This window comes from Malurus melanocephalus, unplaced genomic scaffold (genome assembly GCF_030028575.1).
Source record: "Malurus melanocephalus ecotype Western Australia unplaced genomic scaffold, MMel_1.1 scaffold_593, whole genome shotgun sequence".
Taxonomy (NCBI): Eukaryota; Metazoa; Chordata; class Aves; order Passeriformes; family Maluridae; genus Malurus; species Malurus melanocephalus.
Genome location: NW_026623825.1, coordinates 384,266 through 403,211, shown reverse-complemented (window position 1 = coordinate 403,211; position 18,946 = coordinate 384,266). Strand labels below are relative to the sequence as shown.

Genomic DNA, 18,946 nt, shown 5'->3' with positions numbered 1-18,946 from the left:
GAGAGGCAAAACCTGAGGGAAGGCAGTGAAAAATCTAAAAAGCACAAAAATCTACCAGGATCTGAGGAGGAATAAAGGTCAGCCAAAGCTCTGAGCAAGCAGCAGGTGGAGCAGGGATTTATCCAAGCACAACTCAGCTGTGACAGCAGGAGCCTTCTGGGATTAACCAGCTCTTGGTAGGTTTTTCCACGAGCACAGATGTTTGGCTGAAGGTCACCTGCCTAAGCCTCAGCTTTGGGGCTCTTTTTCCACACTTCATTTAGTGTGCTGCTCCAGCAGCCCCAGCTCCCATTGAACACAGCTCTTTGCATGCCTGCACCTCCTGCTTGGGGTGCTCCAAGGCACCAGGGGCCAGGCAGAGGTGGGAGAGAGCACCGTGTTCCCACAGCAAGGAACATGAATGACACACAYAGGAATGGGAAGCAGCTTGAACAGTTCTAAATATATGAGCTGGGCAGCTCTGGGATATAAAACACACCACAAAAAAAGCGGGGTGTGTGGAATTGAGGAGAGGTGCCAGCTTCAGCAGGAAATCYAGCATGGAAGTGGGATGGCAGATGACAGCGTTGTGAGAAGGGAACAAAGCAAAGCAGGGGAGATTGGGCAGCAGAAGCAGGAACCAGAGAGGTTGTGGATTCCCCATCCCTRAAGTGTCCAARGCAAGGCTGGRCAGGGCTTGGAGCACYCTGGGATARTGGRAGCTGTCCCTGCCCATGGCAGGGGGTGGAACAAGAYGGGCTTTAAGGTCCCTTCCAACCCAAACCATCCTGGGATTCTGTAAAACCTGAGCCCAAGGGGCTGGGAGATCCACAGGCAGGTGAAAGGCACACAAACACAGGACACACCCCAAAGATTTCCCCCTTCCCTTCCAAAAAGTGACTGGGCCATAAAACCCGCAGTGCCCGTTACCAGATGCGGCAGGTCCGGGGATAATCCTCATTCCTCGATATCACTCCCATGGGCAGCACGAAGGGCTGGGTAGCTGGTGCCTTGTCCTGGGTGGTCCCCTCTGCCCCAGATGCAGTCTCCTCCCCCTCAGCACCTTCTCCTCCCAGGGGACTGGCAGGCTGGCAGGCAGCTTGCTGGGAATGCTGCTCTTCCTCCTGCTGCTGCTGCTGCTCCTCCCGCCGGACCTGCTCCTGCACCTCCAGCACGATGCGGGACAGCTCGCTGAAATCTCGCAGGTTCTCGATGTCAGGCAGCTGCAGAGGATGGGCCAGGTCTATCTCCACAGTCTGCTGTCCAGCTGGGATGTTGGGATCTCCCTGGGGACAGGAAGGAACAGTACAGCTGCACACACCGAGTTCTATGGAGCCATCACCTGGCTTATTCACAGCTCACCCTACAATCACCAAGCTGGCAACAAAAAAAAAACCATTTAGACCTTGTTTGCTGTTGTCTGACATCTCTGCTTTCCCTTTCCCAGAAATAGAACTTTAAATCAAAAGCTGTACTTGCAGCTGCAGCTGCATTTCAGCAGAATCCCCTCCCTGCAGGGAGGAAGGAGCTCCCCTGCCTGACTCCAGTGAAGAGCTGCCAGCATCTGGTACCTGCTCCTCAAACACACACAGGGGATCTCCAGTGACCTGCTACCAGCTGCTCACAGAAAGCAGCTGGAAGGGAGAGAAAAGGAAGGGGGAAACAGGARAAACTTTGCAGAGCAGGTTCTGGTTACTCTGCATGTGCTGTGAGATTCACCCAATGCCAGCAAACCCCACAGGGAACAGGGTTTGGGCTGGCAGCTCCCAGACAGACATCTCTCCTATGCAACCATGGCACTGAAAACACTTCAACAAGCACCTGAGAGAAAGGAAAATGCACTCACAGTGATTTTGGTGCCCTTGGCTTTCCTCCCATGAAAGCTCAGCATGACAATCTCCAGCCCGTGGCTGCCRTAGGTGCCTTTGAAGAGGCCTGGCTGGATGAGGTCGTCGGGGCTGCTGGGGGGGAGGTAGATGCGCCGGTACGTCAGGCAGTTGCTGTGCAAGAGAAAAACGTCAGGGAAGTCAAGAAAAAAACCCCTCAGCACCAGCAGTGTGTTTGCATTCTGCTCCTCCAGCAGCTTGGGGATGCTGTCAAGGCAGGCAGGATCGGTGTTTTTAGCAATGCAAACAAGCTCAGCGGATTTGCGCTTCCTCCCTCCCTTCACTTCTCTCCCCACCACCCTCGTGAGCACACCAGGAGATTCCTGCAGCAWGGAAACCTCCTCAGCCCTTGAGATTGCCAGAAAACCTCAGAGTGGAGCATATTTAAACATCTGCTGCAGTGAGGTGGCTGCTAATGGAAGCTGGGAGAGATGGTTGAAATCCCCCAGTTTCTCAGGGACTCTCTGATTCCTGCACTACAAAGCACGCTGACTAATATGGATAATAACCACACACTCCTTGGGATCTCAGGCATTTGCTCTGTCTTCACATTAAACACAGTTAAAYGGCTCAAAAGCGCCTTACTGAGCACAGTTATTGTGTAGAACTTGGAATCCTATTCCTACTGCTGTCATCCCAGCTCATCTCCCTGTACAGCTGGAAAGCACTGCAGAGACACAACATTCTCTGGCTGTGAGAGCTCATGGAAAACCCCAAGGAAAAAAAAAAAAACTTGGGGAAAAATGCTCCAGTGKGCTGTGAAGGTGCAGCAGCCTCACTACAAAGAGCAGGAGCAACTTACTCATATTGGCTGGTGTAGATGAAYTTCATGAGGATGAGCTCCTGCATGTGCTCGTGGAAAATGTCTTCCAGAGTCCGACCCCACTCCTCCCTCAGCCACGTCCGGAATTCCTGCAGCACGAGGAGAAAATGGGGAAGATGAGGTCATTTCAGTGATGTGCCCCAAGATGGCTTCACTCTGTGGCTCTGTGGCAGCACATTTGCCTGGCAGAGGCACAGAAAGGGAATGTGCTCTGCCAAAGACAGGGGAATGCAGCTGGATTTGGGAACGAGCACGTGTTGCTGCAGAGCTGGCTGGGAAACAGGCTTAACAAACAGAGTGCCAGTCAGCACATCATAAACAGGCTCCCCYTCAAATAAATCCCAGGCACAACCATAAACCTCCCAGAATAAAAGCATGAGCATGGTCTGTTACTGCAAAGTAGYTCGTCTACTCTTTCTTTCACAGTAACTCATTTGTGTGCCCACAAGCTGACTCCTGTGCCCTGTCCTGACATGCTCAACAGAAAAGAAAAAGCTTTTGAAAAGCACTGAGGGTTTAGGAGGTTAAATCCTGCTGATTTAATACTGATGCATCTAAATCCAAAGGGTGCTTTGAAAGCATCTCCTGAAGTACCCCAACTGCAGCTCTGACAAGTTAATACCCAGCCATGAGTTGGTGTGATAACAGCTTACACTGCGATAGCAGCCTGCCAAGTGATATTCCAAACCTGCCTGCTTTATCTTCCCAAGCCAGATCCTCCAATTACCATAATGCCACGCACACTCAACGTGCTGCTTTGAAAGTATTAAAGCATTTCTCATCTGCTCCAGCACCAGAAAACACTTAACTAAACCTTTCACCCAGATGCTTGCCATTAGCATGCAGACATTTTGCAGCATTCCTCAGAAGCAGCTGAAATATTGGATTTGTCCTGGCACAGGTATCCATCCTGACATTTACAGCTGCACCTAAACACAGGTATTCCAGTCAGGAATCTGCCTGGCTGGGCAGAGCTGACAGACACAGGAGAAACAACCAAATGAAGCTTTTAATCCCTGGAGCAAGACAAGCAGAGRGAAGGTGCCCCACTGACCAGAAGTATCCAAGTGCAGCTGGTGCTCCCTGTGTTTGAAAGATCTTAATTACACAGACAGCWATGCCACAGAGATCAGTGCCTGGAGTGCTGTGTGATGTCCAAAATGTGCTGCTGTCCCTCCCTGGACGGATCTGCCACCAAAACAGCAGCAGGGTGCTGGGGCTCAAAGAGCCTGACACAGAAACCTGCCAAAATCAGGCAATCAGCCCAAAGCTCCCAGCCTGGCTTTTCATGTATGCTCAACCACACGGAAATGAGAAGGGAGAAGGGCATCTCCCAGACYCCAAGAGCAGCTGAGAGCTGAGAAAAGGACACACAAAGAGCCTCAGCCTGGCAGAGCACTCACCTCCTGCCGTCCCCCTGACATCCGGTGGTGATCYGTCTGGTTGCACTTGGTGGAGAACTCGTCCTTCTTTACAATCTGTGGTTACCATGGAGGAGAATTGAGCAGGTTACAGAGCTGGTTTGAGATGCTTTGGRTGATGTAGCTAAGACTGCTCATGGTAAATGCTTTACAAAACAAACATTGCTGGGTTTGCTACAACACAGAAATCATTCAGTGATACCGAGCGCAGCAGCTACAGAACACAGAAATAAAAGCAATAAAACCAAAGGCACTCTAATGAAAATAACAGCTTTAAGCTTCTCTATTTCAGCTTCCTCCTTTAAAGAAAAACAAACAACCTGTCAGGAAGCTTTTAAAGCATCCAATGGATGCTGCATTCCCTTCTCAAGGTGTCACCACAGAGAGCTGCAGGACAGGTCTGTGTCTGCCTGGGCACAGTCACCACCCATCCAGGGCCACTTTACACATCCCTGCCCCAGCCTGTGCACATCCTGGTGCTCCCAGCCTCCCACCATGCCCCAGCCGAACAGAAAACAGCACAACAGCCTGGCTGTGCCATTGCCAGGAACAAAYTCAGAGCAGGGAACAGCCCACACAACTTGTCAGACACATAATGAGTGTAAAGCTGGCACCCACACACACAACAGGGTGGTGAAAGCCACATCTCTGAAAWAACATCCTCCAGYTTTCTGATGAATCCACTTYCAGAGCTGAGTGCACAGAGAGGGRCAGAGGAGCTCACCTGGATGTGGCCATTGTGAGGTCCCTTGTGGCCATACATGCACTCCACCGTGGCACATTTCCTCTCCATSAGATGAATCCTGAAGAGGGGTTTGAATCTCATGGGATCATCCACGTGAGGGTCGTGAGGAGGCAGGTACATCCAGCCAATGATGAACAAACCATCCACCTGCAGAGGGACAGGACACAAAGCCCACGAGATCAGCCTTGCAGGATTCCTCATGAATTTGCAGCAAACTCTGGGGCCTCTTGTGGCCCATGGCAGGAGCTGCAGAACAGTTTGCTGTGCTCCCAAACAGCTTTCCAGCCTTTAACCCAGACCATATGCACTCCCTGGGAGAAGAGAGGTTCTTTATGAGGTTTCCTGCACCACTGGAAAAAGCTCAGGCCTTTATTGCTGCAAACGACTTGCCTGGAGTGCAGGATCCAGAGGGGGAGACCACCCAGCAAGGCAGACTCTAATTGGTTTGAGAGCTCCTGCTGGCAGATATTCCAGCAGATGAATTCTGCTTCCTGTGATTATCCCTGCCTTTTGGAGGAGGAATTATTTGGCTCTGTTACTCAGACAGAGCACAGGAAGCAACACTCTCCTCCACTGAGAGGCACAAGTGCCAGCCCCTCTCCTGCACTCCCAACAGAATCCTTCCCCTCTGCAATTCCACAGGCAGGATATTCTCCAAAAAGAGGGATCTGAGAAGGCAGRGCAGTCCCACAAAGACTCTGTCAGGTCACAGTGGAAGCACTGATGCAGTTGGACCCCTCTAACACAGTTCATGGAACAGAATCTTGCAAAACCCGAAGACCTCATGATTTGTGATGGCTCAACCTGGTGGTTACTGAACCTTGGTGCAGAGCACAGGGCTCCAGGCAACTCCTCCCTCAGCTCTCACCAGCTCAGAGCCAAATATTGTTCATTAACTGCTCTCCCAGCAGCACCAGAGCTGCCAGAACCCACAGATCTTGCACCAGGGTCACTCCAATCTGATGCACAGTAAAGGTTTGCCAACCACACAACTGCAAAACCCTTTGTGAAAGGTTCGGCTCAAGCAAAGAAAATGAATAGATTCCTGTGGCAGCCACTGGAATATCAGCATTTAAATCAATCCTTTCCCTCAAACATTGATCGTGTTTTCTGTGTGGTCCTGGGGCTCTTTGGGGTATAGCTGAAAGGTAAAAGAACTGACTGGAGAAAGGTGATGATGAYAAAAAGAATCCCAGAACTGCTTAGGCTGGAAAGGTTATCGAGTCCAACCAGTGAGCAATCCCCACCCCGAGCAATGAGTGCCACATCCACTCCAGGAATGGGAATTCCACCACCTCCCCCATTCCTGTGTTTAACAACCTTTCCTGTGAAGAAATTCCTCCTRATGTCCAAYATKAGAGAAACCAAGAAAGCACCAAGGAGCAACTTCTGGGTCCAAATCACTGGCTTGAGGGCTGACTGTTCAGACTCCTTAAGGGTGTGGAAAGTCTCCAAACCAGCCCTGAGTGCTGCAAAGGCCCGGGCTGAGGTACTCACTCACCACCACGTTCAGCAGTCCCCCGTAGGGTCCAATGTCTGGCTGCCACAATCCCAGGATGTGCCGGTACCGGTGCAGCACTAGGGAACAGGGAGACACTCCAGTGAGCACAGCCAGCCAGRAATCAGGATTTTGGGGATGAAAAGGCTGCTCCCAGTGCTGGCCAATAGCACCCACACTGCCTTTGCTCAGGAGAATGAGCTGTGTGCCAGCCCAACCAGGCAGCTCTGAGCAAGGCTTCCCACAAGCTCACACACACAGAAATTCTTTGCTCCCAGCCCTGTGCAAGGGTGGAACCACCTACCTCACCAGGAACTCCCAGAAAACTTKTGCAACACRATGCCATTAATGCAAATCACACGAYAGAATCAGAGCTAAAAACAAAGGAAAGCATCTGCTGCCTTCAGGGACCAAAAATGCACTCGGTGCTTCACACTGCAAAGCAACAGAAAATCAGGACGGGCAGGAAGGCAGGAAATTGGAGTGTTTTGAAAGCATTTCCCTGCCTGGTGTAAGATAAACTTGGCTCCAGAGTTAAGCATCCCTAAAAACAGCCACTGGAAGCATGGGCAAAGCACACAGATCACTCCAGCTTGGGAATGTGGTGGAGTGGGCAGCTCAGTCACGGCCTTAAAAATGCTACAGAAGCAGCTACACATCAGCAGTGCCCCAAAGCTGCTTCCAAAACCCACTCCAAATCTACTGCAGGACTTGAGGCTTCTCTGTTTCTCATCCCAGAGCCAGGTGTCCCTTCAACCCCACCTAAATAAAGGAATATTTTCAGCAAGCAGGAGAAAAGGGCTGTTACAGAGTGATCTTAAACCTCCTGCTGTAAGCAAAGCTTAGAGATGGGATCTGCCTCCAGCCCTTACACAGCCATTCCTCTTGTCCAGCTCATTTCCTTCTGTCCATCTAATTTCCTCACAGGACCAGCAATCTTCACAGGAAGACATAACACAGCCTGGCATTTTGGGCAGGAAGAACAGGATGCACATTATTTCCATGAAGATGGCAAGAAGATATTTCACAGGCCTTCCAGTGATGTCCAYGGCCAATTCAGAAGGCCACAATAACTCATTTTAACCTCCAGGACTGGCTTGAATAATAGGCTTGGGTTTGCATCAATTTAAAAGAAAAATTGAGTTTCAGTGMAGCTGTTCCAGCAGCTTTGTTTCATTAATTACTTCAGGCAGCAAGAACTACACGAGTGGTTTTATTCCACCAAAGTAAGAAGCTCAGGASAGCAGGGAGGGATGTCCAGAGCTGCTGCCAATTGGCCTGGAGGAGCTTTTTCCCTGGGCAATGTCACACTGATGGCCTGGTTTCACCCAGGGCACCAAGTGCAGCACAAACAGCACCAAGGCAGGCAGGCAGAGCTCATTCCCAGCTCAGTAATTACACATTAATTAATGGGATGAGCTGCTCCTCCCACCACAGTCTGCCTTCTACCCTGTCTGCCACAGAGCTSATAAAACCCAGCTTTTTAATTTATTCGTATTTTTAGGACAGAAAATGAAGTTATGCAGGGGGAATGAGGATGTCCCTCCTAGCCCAGCTCCTGTTAGGAGCAATTTCAGGAAACTGGAGGCCAAAAAAAATCCCATTCACTTCCAGAAGTTACTGGGGAAAATGCTGGTGCTTGGCCAAAGGCCCAAACAAGTCTCACAGCAAAAGCAAAGATCAGTTTTCAAGCCTGGGCTGTCTCTGGGTTCCAACAAAACAGCAGCTAATGTTCACTGCAGGGAAAACCTGATGAATTCCAGCTCTGGCTTTCCTGGTAGGAGACAAGATGGATCTGACAGTTGTTCCCCTTYCTGCTCCTCGAAAGAAAACAGCACTTGGGTTTTTCTCCAAGGTTTTCCACTGCCTGTGCTCAGTCCTGGAGAAGCCTCTTGCCTGTCCAAATTCCTGAGCTCACGTCCTGCCAAATGGAGCAAAACCACATCCACTGGATGCTCCAGSACAGCCTTCATCCAGCCTGGATATTCCACAAGCAGCCCTGCAGGTTCTTCAAATGGGAAGAGGGCTTGAATCCAGCTGAGGATGGGTTTGGAAAAGCAGGRAAAGCCAAGTTCCCACTGCCAGGAGGCTGCCTGGGGAAGGCTCTGCCCAGGAAGGACCCAATCCACTGAAATTCTCCCGAATTCCTGGGATGCAGGAAGGTCTAGGTAAGCAAAATGAGCTGGAACAATGTAAGCAGTGGCCAGGGTGGTGATACCTGAGCTGCTCTRGGAAGAGCTCAGGGTAATCCAGGTGAGCTTAAATCCCTGGGGAAAGTGATCTGAGCTCACCTGGCTGACACTACCTAAGCAGCACTTTGGGAACACTTCCATGGAAAATTCTGACAACACAGAAAGGGACAAATGGACCTTTGCTCTTCAGCCACAACTTAAAGAACCATAAAATCATTCAGGTTTGAAAAGATCATCAAGTCCAAGCTTTTCCCCAAGGAACACAACAAAAGGGGCACATCAGAAGTTCAGGGCTGCCGGTGAAGAATTAGTAACTGAGGGAAAAACATTAAATGCCATTTAGGAGCCATCATMAACAGCACATTTGGAGCAAACATCCAATCTCCAAAGAAATCCATCATCCTGCAGCTTGGATGTCTTCTCCTTGCCATCCAGCCCTGGAATATGGTATTGACAGGCACCCCAGGCTGCCAAACCCAAACCTTTGTCCCAGTTCCTRCTGCAGCCCTGCTGCTGGTGTGTCCTGACTCACATTGAAATCCCCACATCCCCTGTTTGGTTTCTTCCCCCTCAGCACAGGGAATTCTGCAGCATTCACTCCCTCATTAATGTGTGTGAAAAACTCCACTCCCAAGCAGTGGTGAGTTAGTAAGAGGAGCCTGCCAAACTCTGCAGACCCAAAGGAGCATCAGAGGCAGCTCAACACCCCCTCCAAATAAACACCAAACACTCCTGGCTTCCTTAATTGATGTAAACTAATTAGTCCTTCCCCCTCAGTTCCTGCTGAACGCTGAACTCCAAGCRTTTGACTATTCCTCCCTCAGCACAACATGAAGAGGGAAAAAAAAAAGGTGAGGAAGGCAAATCACAATCTTTAAAACATTAGCAGAACGTTTCCTAGAGACAGACATGGTGCTTCAAAGGATTCAGTGTGCAGGGAGGGAATTACTATGGGAACACTCAGCATTTTTCACTGGAAAAGGCTGYGGATCTGACTGTGTGTGGCTCACTCAGATCACAACAAAACTCTCTGCCAGTCCAGAGCTGCTTTTGGGAGGCCTCATGTTGTGGCTTATGAGACACCTCACCAGAGTATCTGAACATTTTCCTCTAAGAAAAGAGCAATTCCTAGCGAGCAGAGTGAGTAAAAGAGATTCTCAACAAAAGCCCCCCCCAAGCTCAGTGCCTGCCCTGCTCCTGCTGTCCCCCCGCAGGGTCACAGCGCTSCTCCAGCACACACCACACCCCACGGGTGGCACCTCCCTGCTGTCCCAAAGGATCCCCAGGCCTCTGCTCCAAGCCAGGGCACACTCCATGCAGCATCCCGGGCGTGCTGGGCGCAGGCAGCAGCAGGGTACGTACGGCAGGTGTAAACATCTCTGTACTCCATGTGCTCGTAGTCGGGCAGGATTTTCATAAAACGCCCCGACTTCACCCGTGGGTTTATACCTGAACAGACAGAGCAGGGTGAGTGCCAGCAAACTCTGCTCCACTGGGACCAGCAAACAGTTCCATGGATCTGGACCGACCACCAGCTCTCTCCTTGACTTTGCTTCCAGTTGTTTCCATCACCCCCAGTCTCACGTGAGCAGGATTCCTCACACAGAACTTTCAGATTCCCACAGACATCATTTATAAATGGCATTTACTGAATTAAAGCCTTTCCTCAAACTGTGCACTGCTGCCTCAAGAACTCCAAGTAACTCCATGGACAGCAGCCCAGGCCTTGGATTAGTTCTGCTTTCAGGCACTCGAGCTCAGTTYCCATTTTCCCACACCATTTCTCACAGAAGCAAACTCAGTGAAGGCAATAATCCCAAATTAACTCCTCTACAATTAAAGAGGTTTATGGGACAGTAGAGAAAATGGGGTGACACCAGCAGGAAACTGCTCCTGGCAMAGGGCAAAGCTGCATCTGAGCAGAGGAGCTGAGATGGTGCATCCTGAAAATCAGGATCGACTGCCAAGTGTTCCCACTTTGGAGCAACCATCACTGCTTGGGATTGCTGGATGGATCTGGACAAAAACCTTACAGAAAAGTGAAGGAAAACCCATCCCAAGGGTGGGTCTCACATATCAAGTGTGACTCTTTGCTAATGGATGCCATGGATTTGGAAACCACTCATGGGAACAAATGTGTGAGACAGATCTATGGCAGGTTATTAAATAAACAAACTGAAAAACCTGGGAACAATGAGAATGTTTAGGAAAATATCCCACRGGCTCGCCCTCTCCTCAGCCTCCCTGCCCACAGTCATGGGAGATACTGGCTTAGAGAATCACTGCTGTCCTGAGGCAATAAGGCCATTTTTACTCACAATGCATAAAAAGCATTAAATATCACTTTAGTATCTCCAAACCATGGAAATTGTGCAGTGAAAAGCACTAAAGGTCRTGAAGAGATGTTGTCCCAATGAAGAACTGAGATCTGACCTGGTTTGTGCTGTGTGGCTGTCACCACACCAGTGCCACACTAAAATAGGGGATTAAATGGGAATTAAGGGAGGGTTAATGGGACTTCTCTGGGGACATCTGTGTGCTGGCTCAGCATTAGTCGGCCCTCCAGCCAGGAAAATGTGGCTTTTCCATCCCTAGTGTGGTGTATAACAGGGAAAGACAAATATTAGATGATGATACGATGTTCCTGTGGATGCTCAGCAAGTCTGTTAAAGATGGGATTAAACCCTTTCTCCCTGTTCTTCACAGCTTTAAGGTCAATGTTTGAGGTCATTGCTGCTTCAAGGCTCTAAAGGGCCCCACATCCACAGCCATTCCCAAAACACAGAAACTCCTGCCAGGCTCTCCTCCTTCCCTTTCCCACTCTACTACACCCATTTCCTTTCACTGAGACCAAGGCTTAGAAAAAAAAAAAAAAAACATTAATTCCTTAGTAAGGTCTGAAAATTGCAAAAAAAGGATGAAAAACTATGAATACACTTTATTAAAAAAATTAAATTACATATTCTTTTCTCAGCAAAGGATTGGGAGGCACAGAAATCCCAACTCCTGGCATCTGCTTAGTATGAAATAAAACTCCAAACATGTCAAATTCCCAGTGAAAGCCCTGCAAGTCAGTCTGAATAACTTCTGCCACCAAAGTTTTAATAAATATTCAACATTTCTGTGCTCTCAAAAATGGAATTCAGCAAGGTTTGGATTGGTTTTGTCACTCACGTTTGGCGTAAACATCTCGGCAGGACACTCCTGTGATCTCCAGCTTCCTCAGGTTTTCACACACTCCATATTCTGCAACAACACAGAAAAAAGGGTCAATTCTGGCACAAAGAGGACTTAAACCCAAGGTCTTGATATCAACTACTGAGATCTGACCAGGTGCATTCTYGAAGCTGCCAAAGTAGACCAAATAACTTATTTTTGCTTTAAAAATGATGCGATTTTGTTACACATTCCACCAGCAATGCCTGCAACAAACACACCATAAGGCACAAACACACCCAGCACTGTCACAGCTGCTCACAGCTCAGCYAGAAAAGTGTGAAATGTGGGAGACATCCCCATTCCAGCTGGGATTGGGAGCCTGTTTATGGCAAATCACTGCCATGCACAGCAATTACCTGMTCCCACTGGGGTACCCAGCAGGGAAAACCGCTCATTAGGATCCCAAAGGAAAGGTCACAGACTTGAAAAAGAATGAAATGGAGACATAAAACAGGCCCCAGCGTGTACAAATATGGTTACACTTGAAAGCAGATCAGATTGAGATGGGGCTGTTGTACAGTCAGATGCTTTTGATTGCTTCCAGAACCCCCTGAAAACAAAGGGAGTCGGAGATCTCGGAGCGGCTTTGAAGCGGAAAATGAGATTCTCTCCTTTTATTTTCAGGAAGTCAGTGTTGAACTTCTAAGAAACTTCAAAAAAAAAAAAAAAAAAAATAAAGCAAGTATTAATGTGTTGATGCCAGAAATCCTCAGAAGAGCAGAGGGAGGAAATGAGAGGGAGATCCCAAAAAATCAGCAGTGACAATGCCACCCTGCTGCAGTGACCCCAACATATCTCAGTACAGAAAACTGCCCTCCTTGGCATCAAAGACATCAACAGCACAGATCAAACAGCAGCTTTCCTCAGCAGCACAAATATCTGCCAGATATTTGACACAAAAGTGTCTGTGCAGACTCTCATCAGGCCATTAAATATGAAATTTATCCTTGGCTGAGCATCCTTGAATTAACAACTGTGGCTGTGAAGCACCACCTAACGCTGGAAACCCGCTGCAGGAGAACTCAGGTTCCATAAATAACAAAAGCAGAAGTTTTCCTGAATCAATKCAGCCTCCTCCTGTCTATAAATATAAGTACACGATGTGAAAGCACACAGGATTTACTGTCAGCTGGTCTCCAGGGAATACCCATCCTGCACACATCGCTCTGGGTGAGGGTGGCACGGGTGAGGGTGGGCACAGAGCACAAAAAACACAGTGCCCTTCAGCAGAAAACACAAAGGGCACAGCAGAATTGCTGCTGACTTCCACAGGCAAAGCCAGAGGAAGCTCTGAGTGTTATCGAGCCCAAGGTGGGCTGAGGAAGCACAATTAGGAGAAGCCAGACGAGCTCGCAGGAAGAGCAGCCTGGCACAAACAAACCATTTAGTGCTGGGTCTGTGCCAGCTGAGCCCTGCAGATCCATGAAAACAGAGCTCCAGAATGCACACCCACCCTGCCAGAGCCTTCCCAGCAGCTCAAACACATCCAAGGGATGCAGGAGCAGCAGGGAATGTCCTCAGCTGATGGGAATGTCTTGGGAAGAGGGAAGGAACAGCTGCTTTTGGGAACAGGCAACTCTTTTCCATGTAAACAAACACTCACCTGGCCCCAGGACAGGCAGGGTAAAGTCAGTCAGGGAAGGGATTAGGAAATCATGGGACAGGGAGGATCCTGCCCCAATGGAATCTCTAACAGCACTGAGAGTGACATTCCCTCCTCCTCCAGAAGTGCTGATTTGTCCCCCAAGCCTTCTCCCTAACCCAAAAATCACTCAAGTGAGTGCCATGGGAGACCCAGCACCAGCAGGGACCTCCAAATAACAGAGTGGGGTGGAAGTGATTTGATGTCAAAGCTTCATACAAAGCTGACAACCTGCAGTGAAATTCTATGAAAGCCAAACCATTATTAAAGGGGTTGCAATTCCAATCTTTCTTGGGAAGGCTCAGATTTATTCCAAGTAATAACAAACTCCTTAAAAAAACACAAAAATTGAGGATTCCTATATTGCTACACATTATTTGACATCAGATATCCAAGCCTTATTATCAAGAAAAAATAATCTCATTTTAGTGCACTTTAACACTCATTTTGTAACTAATTCTTATCCTGTTTTGGTCAGCAAACAGCCACAGAGAGTGAAAATGCCACAGTGATGGCTGAGCTCCATAAGTGCATTACCGCAGCTCTTCTGACCCAGCTACTCACACCAGGATGGCCATTTTATGGGAAAAATCAATCTTTTGGCTCACAGTGCCTAAAAAAACCCCTCCAAATATCATAAGCAAGAAAGGCCATCTCTTTTTAACCCAGAAGGCAAGAGGGACATAAATTAACAGCAAGCAGAGCGTCAAGACGACGACAGAAAAAATAAAACTGGTAAGGTTTTCTTAATAGAGAAGACAAATCTCCTTCCAAGAAAGATCTGAAGGGCTCAAGCTTCCTGGAAAATTCCACTTCAGTGCAATTAAATCTATTTTAAGGAAATGTATCTCAGTGCAAGAGCTCAGGGAGTATTTTTATTTTAAGGAGTTAATAGTCACTGAAATTCWCACCCTTAGAAAATGGCTACTTAATCCTCCTTCCAAAGCAAGGAAATTGGAAATTGGTTTTCAAGTTCCCACTGACCAGCTGGAAAGGCTGCTGGAGTGGGTTTATAAGGAGTGCTGATGTCCCAAACACAGGCACACKCTGCTGTTTCCATGGTCACATGCAGGGGATTTAAAGGATTTGGAAAAGCAGCCTCCAGTTRGGAAGAGCTGAACTAACCCTTTTCCAAGTGACATTTAATCCCTGCCCTGCTCCCACCACTTCCAAACCTCATATTCCCATTTCTTCCCCCAAAGGAAGCTGTGTCACCCCCACCCCGCGTGGTCTGTGCTGGAGTTTCAACAACAAACATGGCTCTTCTATTCCAAATTGGGAAAATCCTCTGTGTTCACTCAAAGCCCAAATTCCTGGGGTTTTTTTTTGCTGCCTTTCTCAGCCTGGCAATGCCAGGGAGCTGCTGGGAGCTGGGTGGGGACACAGAGGAAATGAGGATGTCTGGCACAGCTTGATCCCCTTCTGACACCATTACTGAACTTCCACTGTGTCCTGCATGATCAATTCTTCCAATTATCCCTGATAAATGCACCTTCACGAGGCTGGACACAGAACAGAGGGCATAAAAACTCACTGGATKATTCCAGATACCACAAACATGGGAGATTCTCAGGTTATTATCTCTGGAATACAATGTGGACAAATCTGGAACTGGCTTCTTGTTTTCATCAGATCAAAACACACCCAATCCTTTCCCAATCACCTCTCCCACTGGAAGGCTTGGAGTCACCACAGAGACCAGAGCTGCAAAAAAAGCAAATATTTGTTGAAACCCCAAAGCAGAARATGGGCAGCTTCAGATGTGCAGCTTTCACACAGCTCTGAGACCCTCTGAAGGGGGGCTGAGGGTGCTGAGCACCTGCCTGAGCAGCGAGAACAGCCAACCATTGCCAAATTATTGCCTAAGAGCCAGAAAAGGTCGTCAGAGATTAAGCAAAGCCACAGGCTAACACAGTACACAATGTTTCACCTCACTCAAAGGGAGGTTGCAGCCTTATGAAAGCCAGMCCTATGTTTGCCAGCACTACAATGGTTCCCATTTGTGGCAGCATTTGTGCATCAAACTCCTGCATGGATTCCTTGGAATCTTGCAAGAGCTGAACCCCACCCAARTCTCCTCACTGAGTGCACAAATCACATTTCCCACCCTTCTTTTCCAAYTCTTTTCTCCTTCCATACAACCCAAAGGTCAGAAACTTTTGGCACCTTGGCTGACATTTTCCAGCAGGCACAACAGCTGCTGGAGGCTGTTTTCCCAAACAAAAGCCTGYTCATCTAAGCTCTAGAACTGGTTATTCTGCATTACTGGTGTGTTCCCAGGTGTAATGCTGCACATGGCCTGTTCTGATAGAAGATGAAAGAAATTSAGATGAAAAATGGACTATAAGGTGTTAATCAAGGTAGGTCAGGCCACCAGCCAGGGTGACACGAGCTTTAATTCTGCTCCTGCTGCAGAGATCAGCAATCTCCTATTTATAGAAAACATGGAAGTGACTGCAAGCCTCTCCTTTGCCAAGGAAGCAATCCAGAGACATTGTTTACCCCAAACAGTTGCAATGATAAAAGGACAACAGCTCTGTCATGTCACTGTTACACAATTCCTGCCAGTTCATCCCAGCGCTTTCCCAGTTCTCCACCAGCAGCAAAAGCCACTCCATTTTCAGGCAGACAAGGCCGCTGGACACTTGGAATATTTACAGTGTGTTTTYAGGCTAATCTACAGCTGAGCTGGCCCAGAGAGGGCAGAGCAAGACATCAACACTGCACGGATAGAGGGCCCCATCCAACTTGGGACACAGCCAGGCTGTTCCTCACATCCAGCACTGCTCCTGTCCATGGAGAAGGTAAAAAATGGCCCAAACAAAGCACTGCAATAACAGCTTCTCCCAGAGAAACTTCCCACTGTTCTGGGTTCTTTTAGGATGGTGTTTTGTGCCCCTGCACTGCTGTGCATTCCTGAAAACACACGAGTGGTTTTGCACCTGACACCAAGCTGAAGTTTCCCAGTTATTTGTTGGACTTCAGTGATGCTTGTGGAACTCTTCCAGCTCAGGATAYTGCATGATTCCATGATCATCAGCAGGCTTTAGAGTGAATAAACCCCCCAGGCACACGGGCTCTTGCTCTGTTTTTAGGACATGCAGCCTCACAAGACAATTCAGACAGACACAAACACACACTTAAGTAATGATCTCAACTGGGCATCGTCTTGTTTTTGGAAAAAAATTACAAAAAATGATGGCATTTTATGTTTGACTATCACACAGTCACCAATGTATAGTTGTGCAGAAACACAGCACAGAATATTTTCAGTTTTAAATGTGTATTTATATACCAACACCCGAAGTTTACCCATTAAATAATTCTCAATTTTATACTCGTTTGTAAAACCATTCAAAATTACAGTCCTACCACAGAAGCAATGTAAATCACCACAAACAGCCTGAGAAGTGCAGCTGAAGAACTACTTGGAAAACCACAGCTGGTTAAAAGATTCAGTATCAGTTTCACCATTATAAGAAGTTTTTTTGGGGCAGGAACAGCCCCTTATCTGTCCAACACCTGCCTTTGCTACAGGATCCTCCTCAGCCACAGCAGCAGCCACCAAGGCACACTTTGACACTGCTTGGAATGGATATATTGGGAAACAGGAGAAAAAAATGTGCAAAAACAATCAAAATTTGGTTTATGCACCTCTCACCTGGTAGTTAGCTAAGGCCCCTTCCTGCCCAGTTTAGTTCTGGCCATACAAATTCCACTGTTTCTTTCATTTCCTTACATTCCAGCTGAGCTTTTGAACATTGCTTTATCTACTGGAAAGAAAATCCAAGGAGCAGTCATGAACTAGATACATAAATAAATTTATTTCTCCATCAGGCCTCCTATACAAGCCAACCTACGCGATATTTAAAAATCACATATATTTCTATACAAACATGGCCATGATCATAACCCATTAAAATAATTAATCAGCGAAGTTTTACAAACCATTCATCAAATCCACAAACATCCACGAGGGCTTTAAGTCACCAGAGGAGTGTAAGGAAAGATTTAACACCACTTAATTATCCTGTCTCCTAAAACCAATGTTAAATTATTGGGACAATGCTGAACTATGAAATCAGAATGCTTTGGTTGACATTTTCCAGGTGCAGCTTTTGTGTTGTCCAAAGGTTTTTGGATAGTGCTGATAAGGCAAGAACTCATTCCTGCAGGGTTTCAGGGACTGCAGGCAGCCACTGACATACCCAGATCTTTCATCCCTGTGCCCTCACTGGTATTAAAAACAGAAAGCAAACAGGAAAATACACATGACTTCATGTGCTGGCAGCAGGAGCACCTGGCAGGATGGCAGGGTTTGGAGAGATGATGAGCACAGCACGGCAGCACTTGGGAGGTGGGACAGGACTGGATTAACAGAGGACAGAAAGCCACAACGGTGGGAGGAGGAGGATGAGGAGTAATGAGAGAGAACTGCAGTCTCACAGAGCAGGATGGAGGAAAAACACATCCCAGGCCTTCCCACTACTGCAGCACAGCATCCCTGCACCAGARGATCCCTGGAAAATGCACACACGAACCGGGAATCTCTCTGCACCTGGTTCTGTACTTCCCCAAAGGATGCCCTTACCCAGGCCTGATCTCCTCCGTGCACCAAGAGACCCAGAGGGATCCCTGCTCCCGCTGTATCTGCTGTCTCCACGGCTCCAGGAATCCTAAAGAGCCCTTTTTTCCCTGGTGCAGGGGCTGAGCATTCCCTGTCCTCMCTGCCGAAACCTCCCATCCTCAAGATTACCCCACTGATGATGGAAGCATCATCTCCCAGGGCCTGCTCTCATCCCATTCCTCCCCTCCAGCTGCCTCCGGGGGACAACCCCATCTCGATGCTCCTCGCCACCAAGGGATCGTGCCCCAGGGGACCCGAGATGTGCCCACTTCTCCCCCCGGCACACGTGGAGCCCKGCGAGCCACGGCCCCGCATCCCGCACCGCCAACCCCCAGCTCTGCCTGGCATCTTCAGAGCTCAGCCCTTCAGGACCCCCACTCCATCCCCCCCCCCGCACTCTCCATCCTCTCTTGCATCCTCCAGGCCCCTTCCCCTGCACCCCCGGGACCGTGCATCCCTCGGSCGAGCGGTACCTTCGCGGCAGCGCCGCCGCCAGATCGTGTCGGTGCGGAGGATGCGGCGGAAGGTGGTGCAGACGCGGGCCAGGCTGGGCAGGTCGGTACCGGGCAGGGAACCGAAGATCTGYACCAGGAGCTCCGGGGGCAGCTCCAACAGCGACAGCGGGGCCCTCCCGGCCGGGGCGGCCTCGATGGCAGGTGGCAAAGGCCGCCCACCCTCAATGCGCTCCGCAACCTCATCGTCCTCCGTGACGCCGCCGCCGCCGCCCGTTTCTTCGGGGTCCGTGTCGGTGTCGGGCTCGCTGTCGGCGGCCCCGCGGCGCTGCTCCCTCGCCGCACCGCGCCGGCGGCAGCCGCGGGCCGGCCCTACGCCGCACAAGCGGGCGCACACCGCCATGGCCGCCGCCGCTCTGACAGCGCCTCGGGGCTGCGCCGCCGTGCGCACCGCTGGCCCCG

At 49.1% G+C, this 18,946-nt stretch overlaps 1 protein-coding gene across 3 annotated transcripts in view; it reads right to left on the bottom strand.

The window, feature by feature from the left end:
• The window catches only part of FBXO31 (F-box protein 31), a 20,474-nt gene extending 1,571 nt beyond the window's left edge, over positions 1-18,903 (bottom strand). Inside the window, exons 1-9 of one of the 3 annotated variants that reach the window (XM_057382932.1) lie at positions 18,506-18,903; positions 11,719-11,790; positions 9,907-9,993; positions 6,356-6,432; positions 4,834-5,001; positions 4,092-4,166; positions 2,668-2,777; positions 1,826-1,979; positions 910-1,265 (exon numbers count right to left, since the gene is read on the bottom strand). In XM_057382932.1, the coding sequence (XP_057238915.1) occupies positions 910-1,265; positions 1,826-1,979; positions 2,668-2,777; positions 4,092-4,166; positions 4,834-5,001; positions 6,356-6,432; positions 9,907-9,993; positions 11,719-11,790; positions 18,506-18,887 (1,481 nt within the window). In that variant the 5' untranslated portion in view covers positions 18,888-18,903. Of the gene's footprint in view, positions 1-909; positions 1,266-1,825; positions 1,980-2,667; positions 2,778-4,091; positions 4,167-4,833; positions 5,002-6,355; positions 6,433-6,656; positions 8,833-9,906; positions 9,994-11,718; positions 11,791-18,505 lie in introns of those variants that run through there. The other 2 variants (XM_057382933.1, XM_057382934.1) reach the window with 2 other exon arrangements.
• Positions 18,904-18,946: the final 43 nt, after the last annotated feature.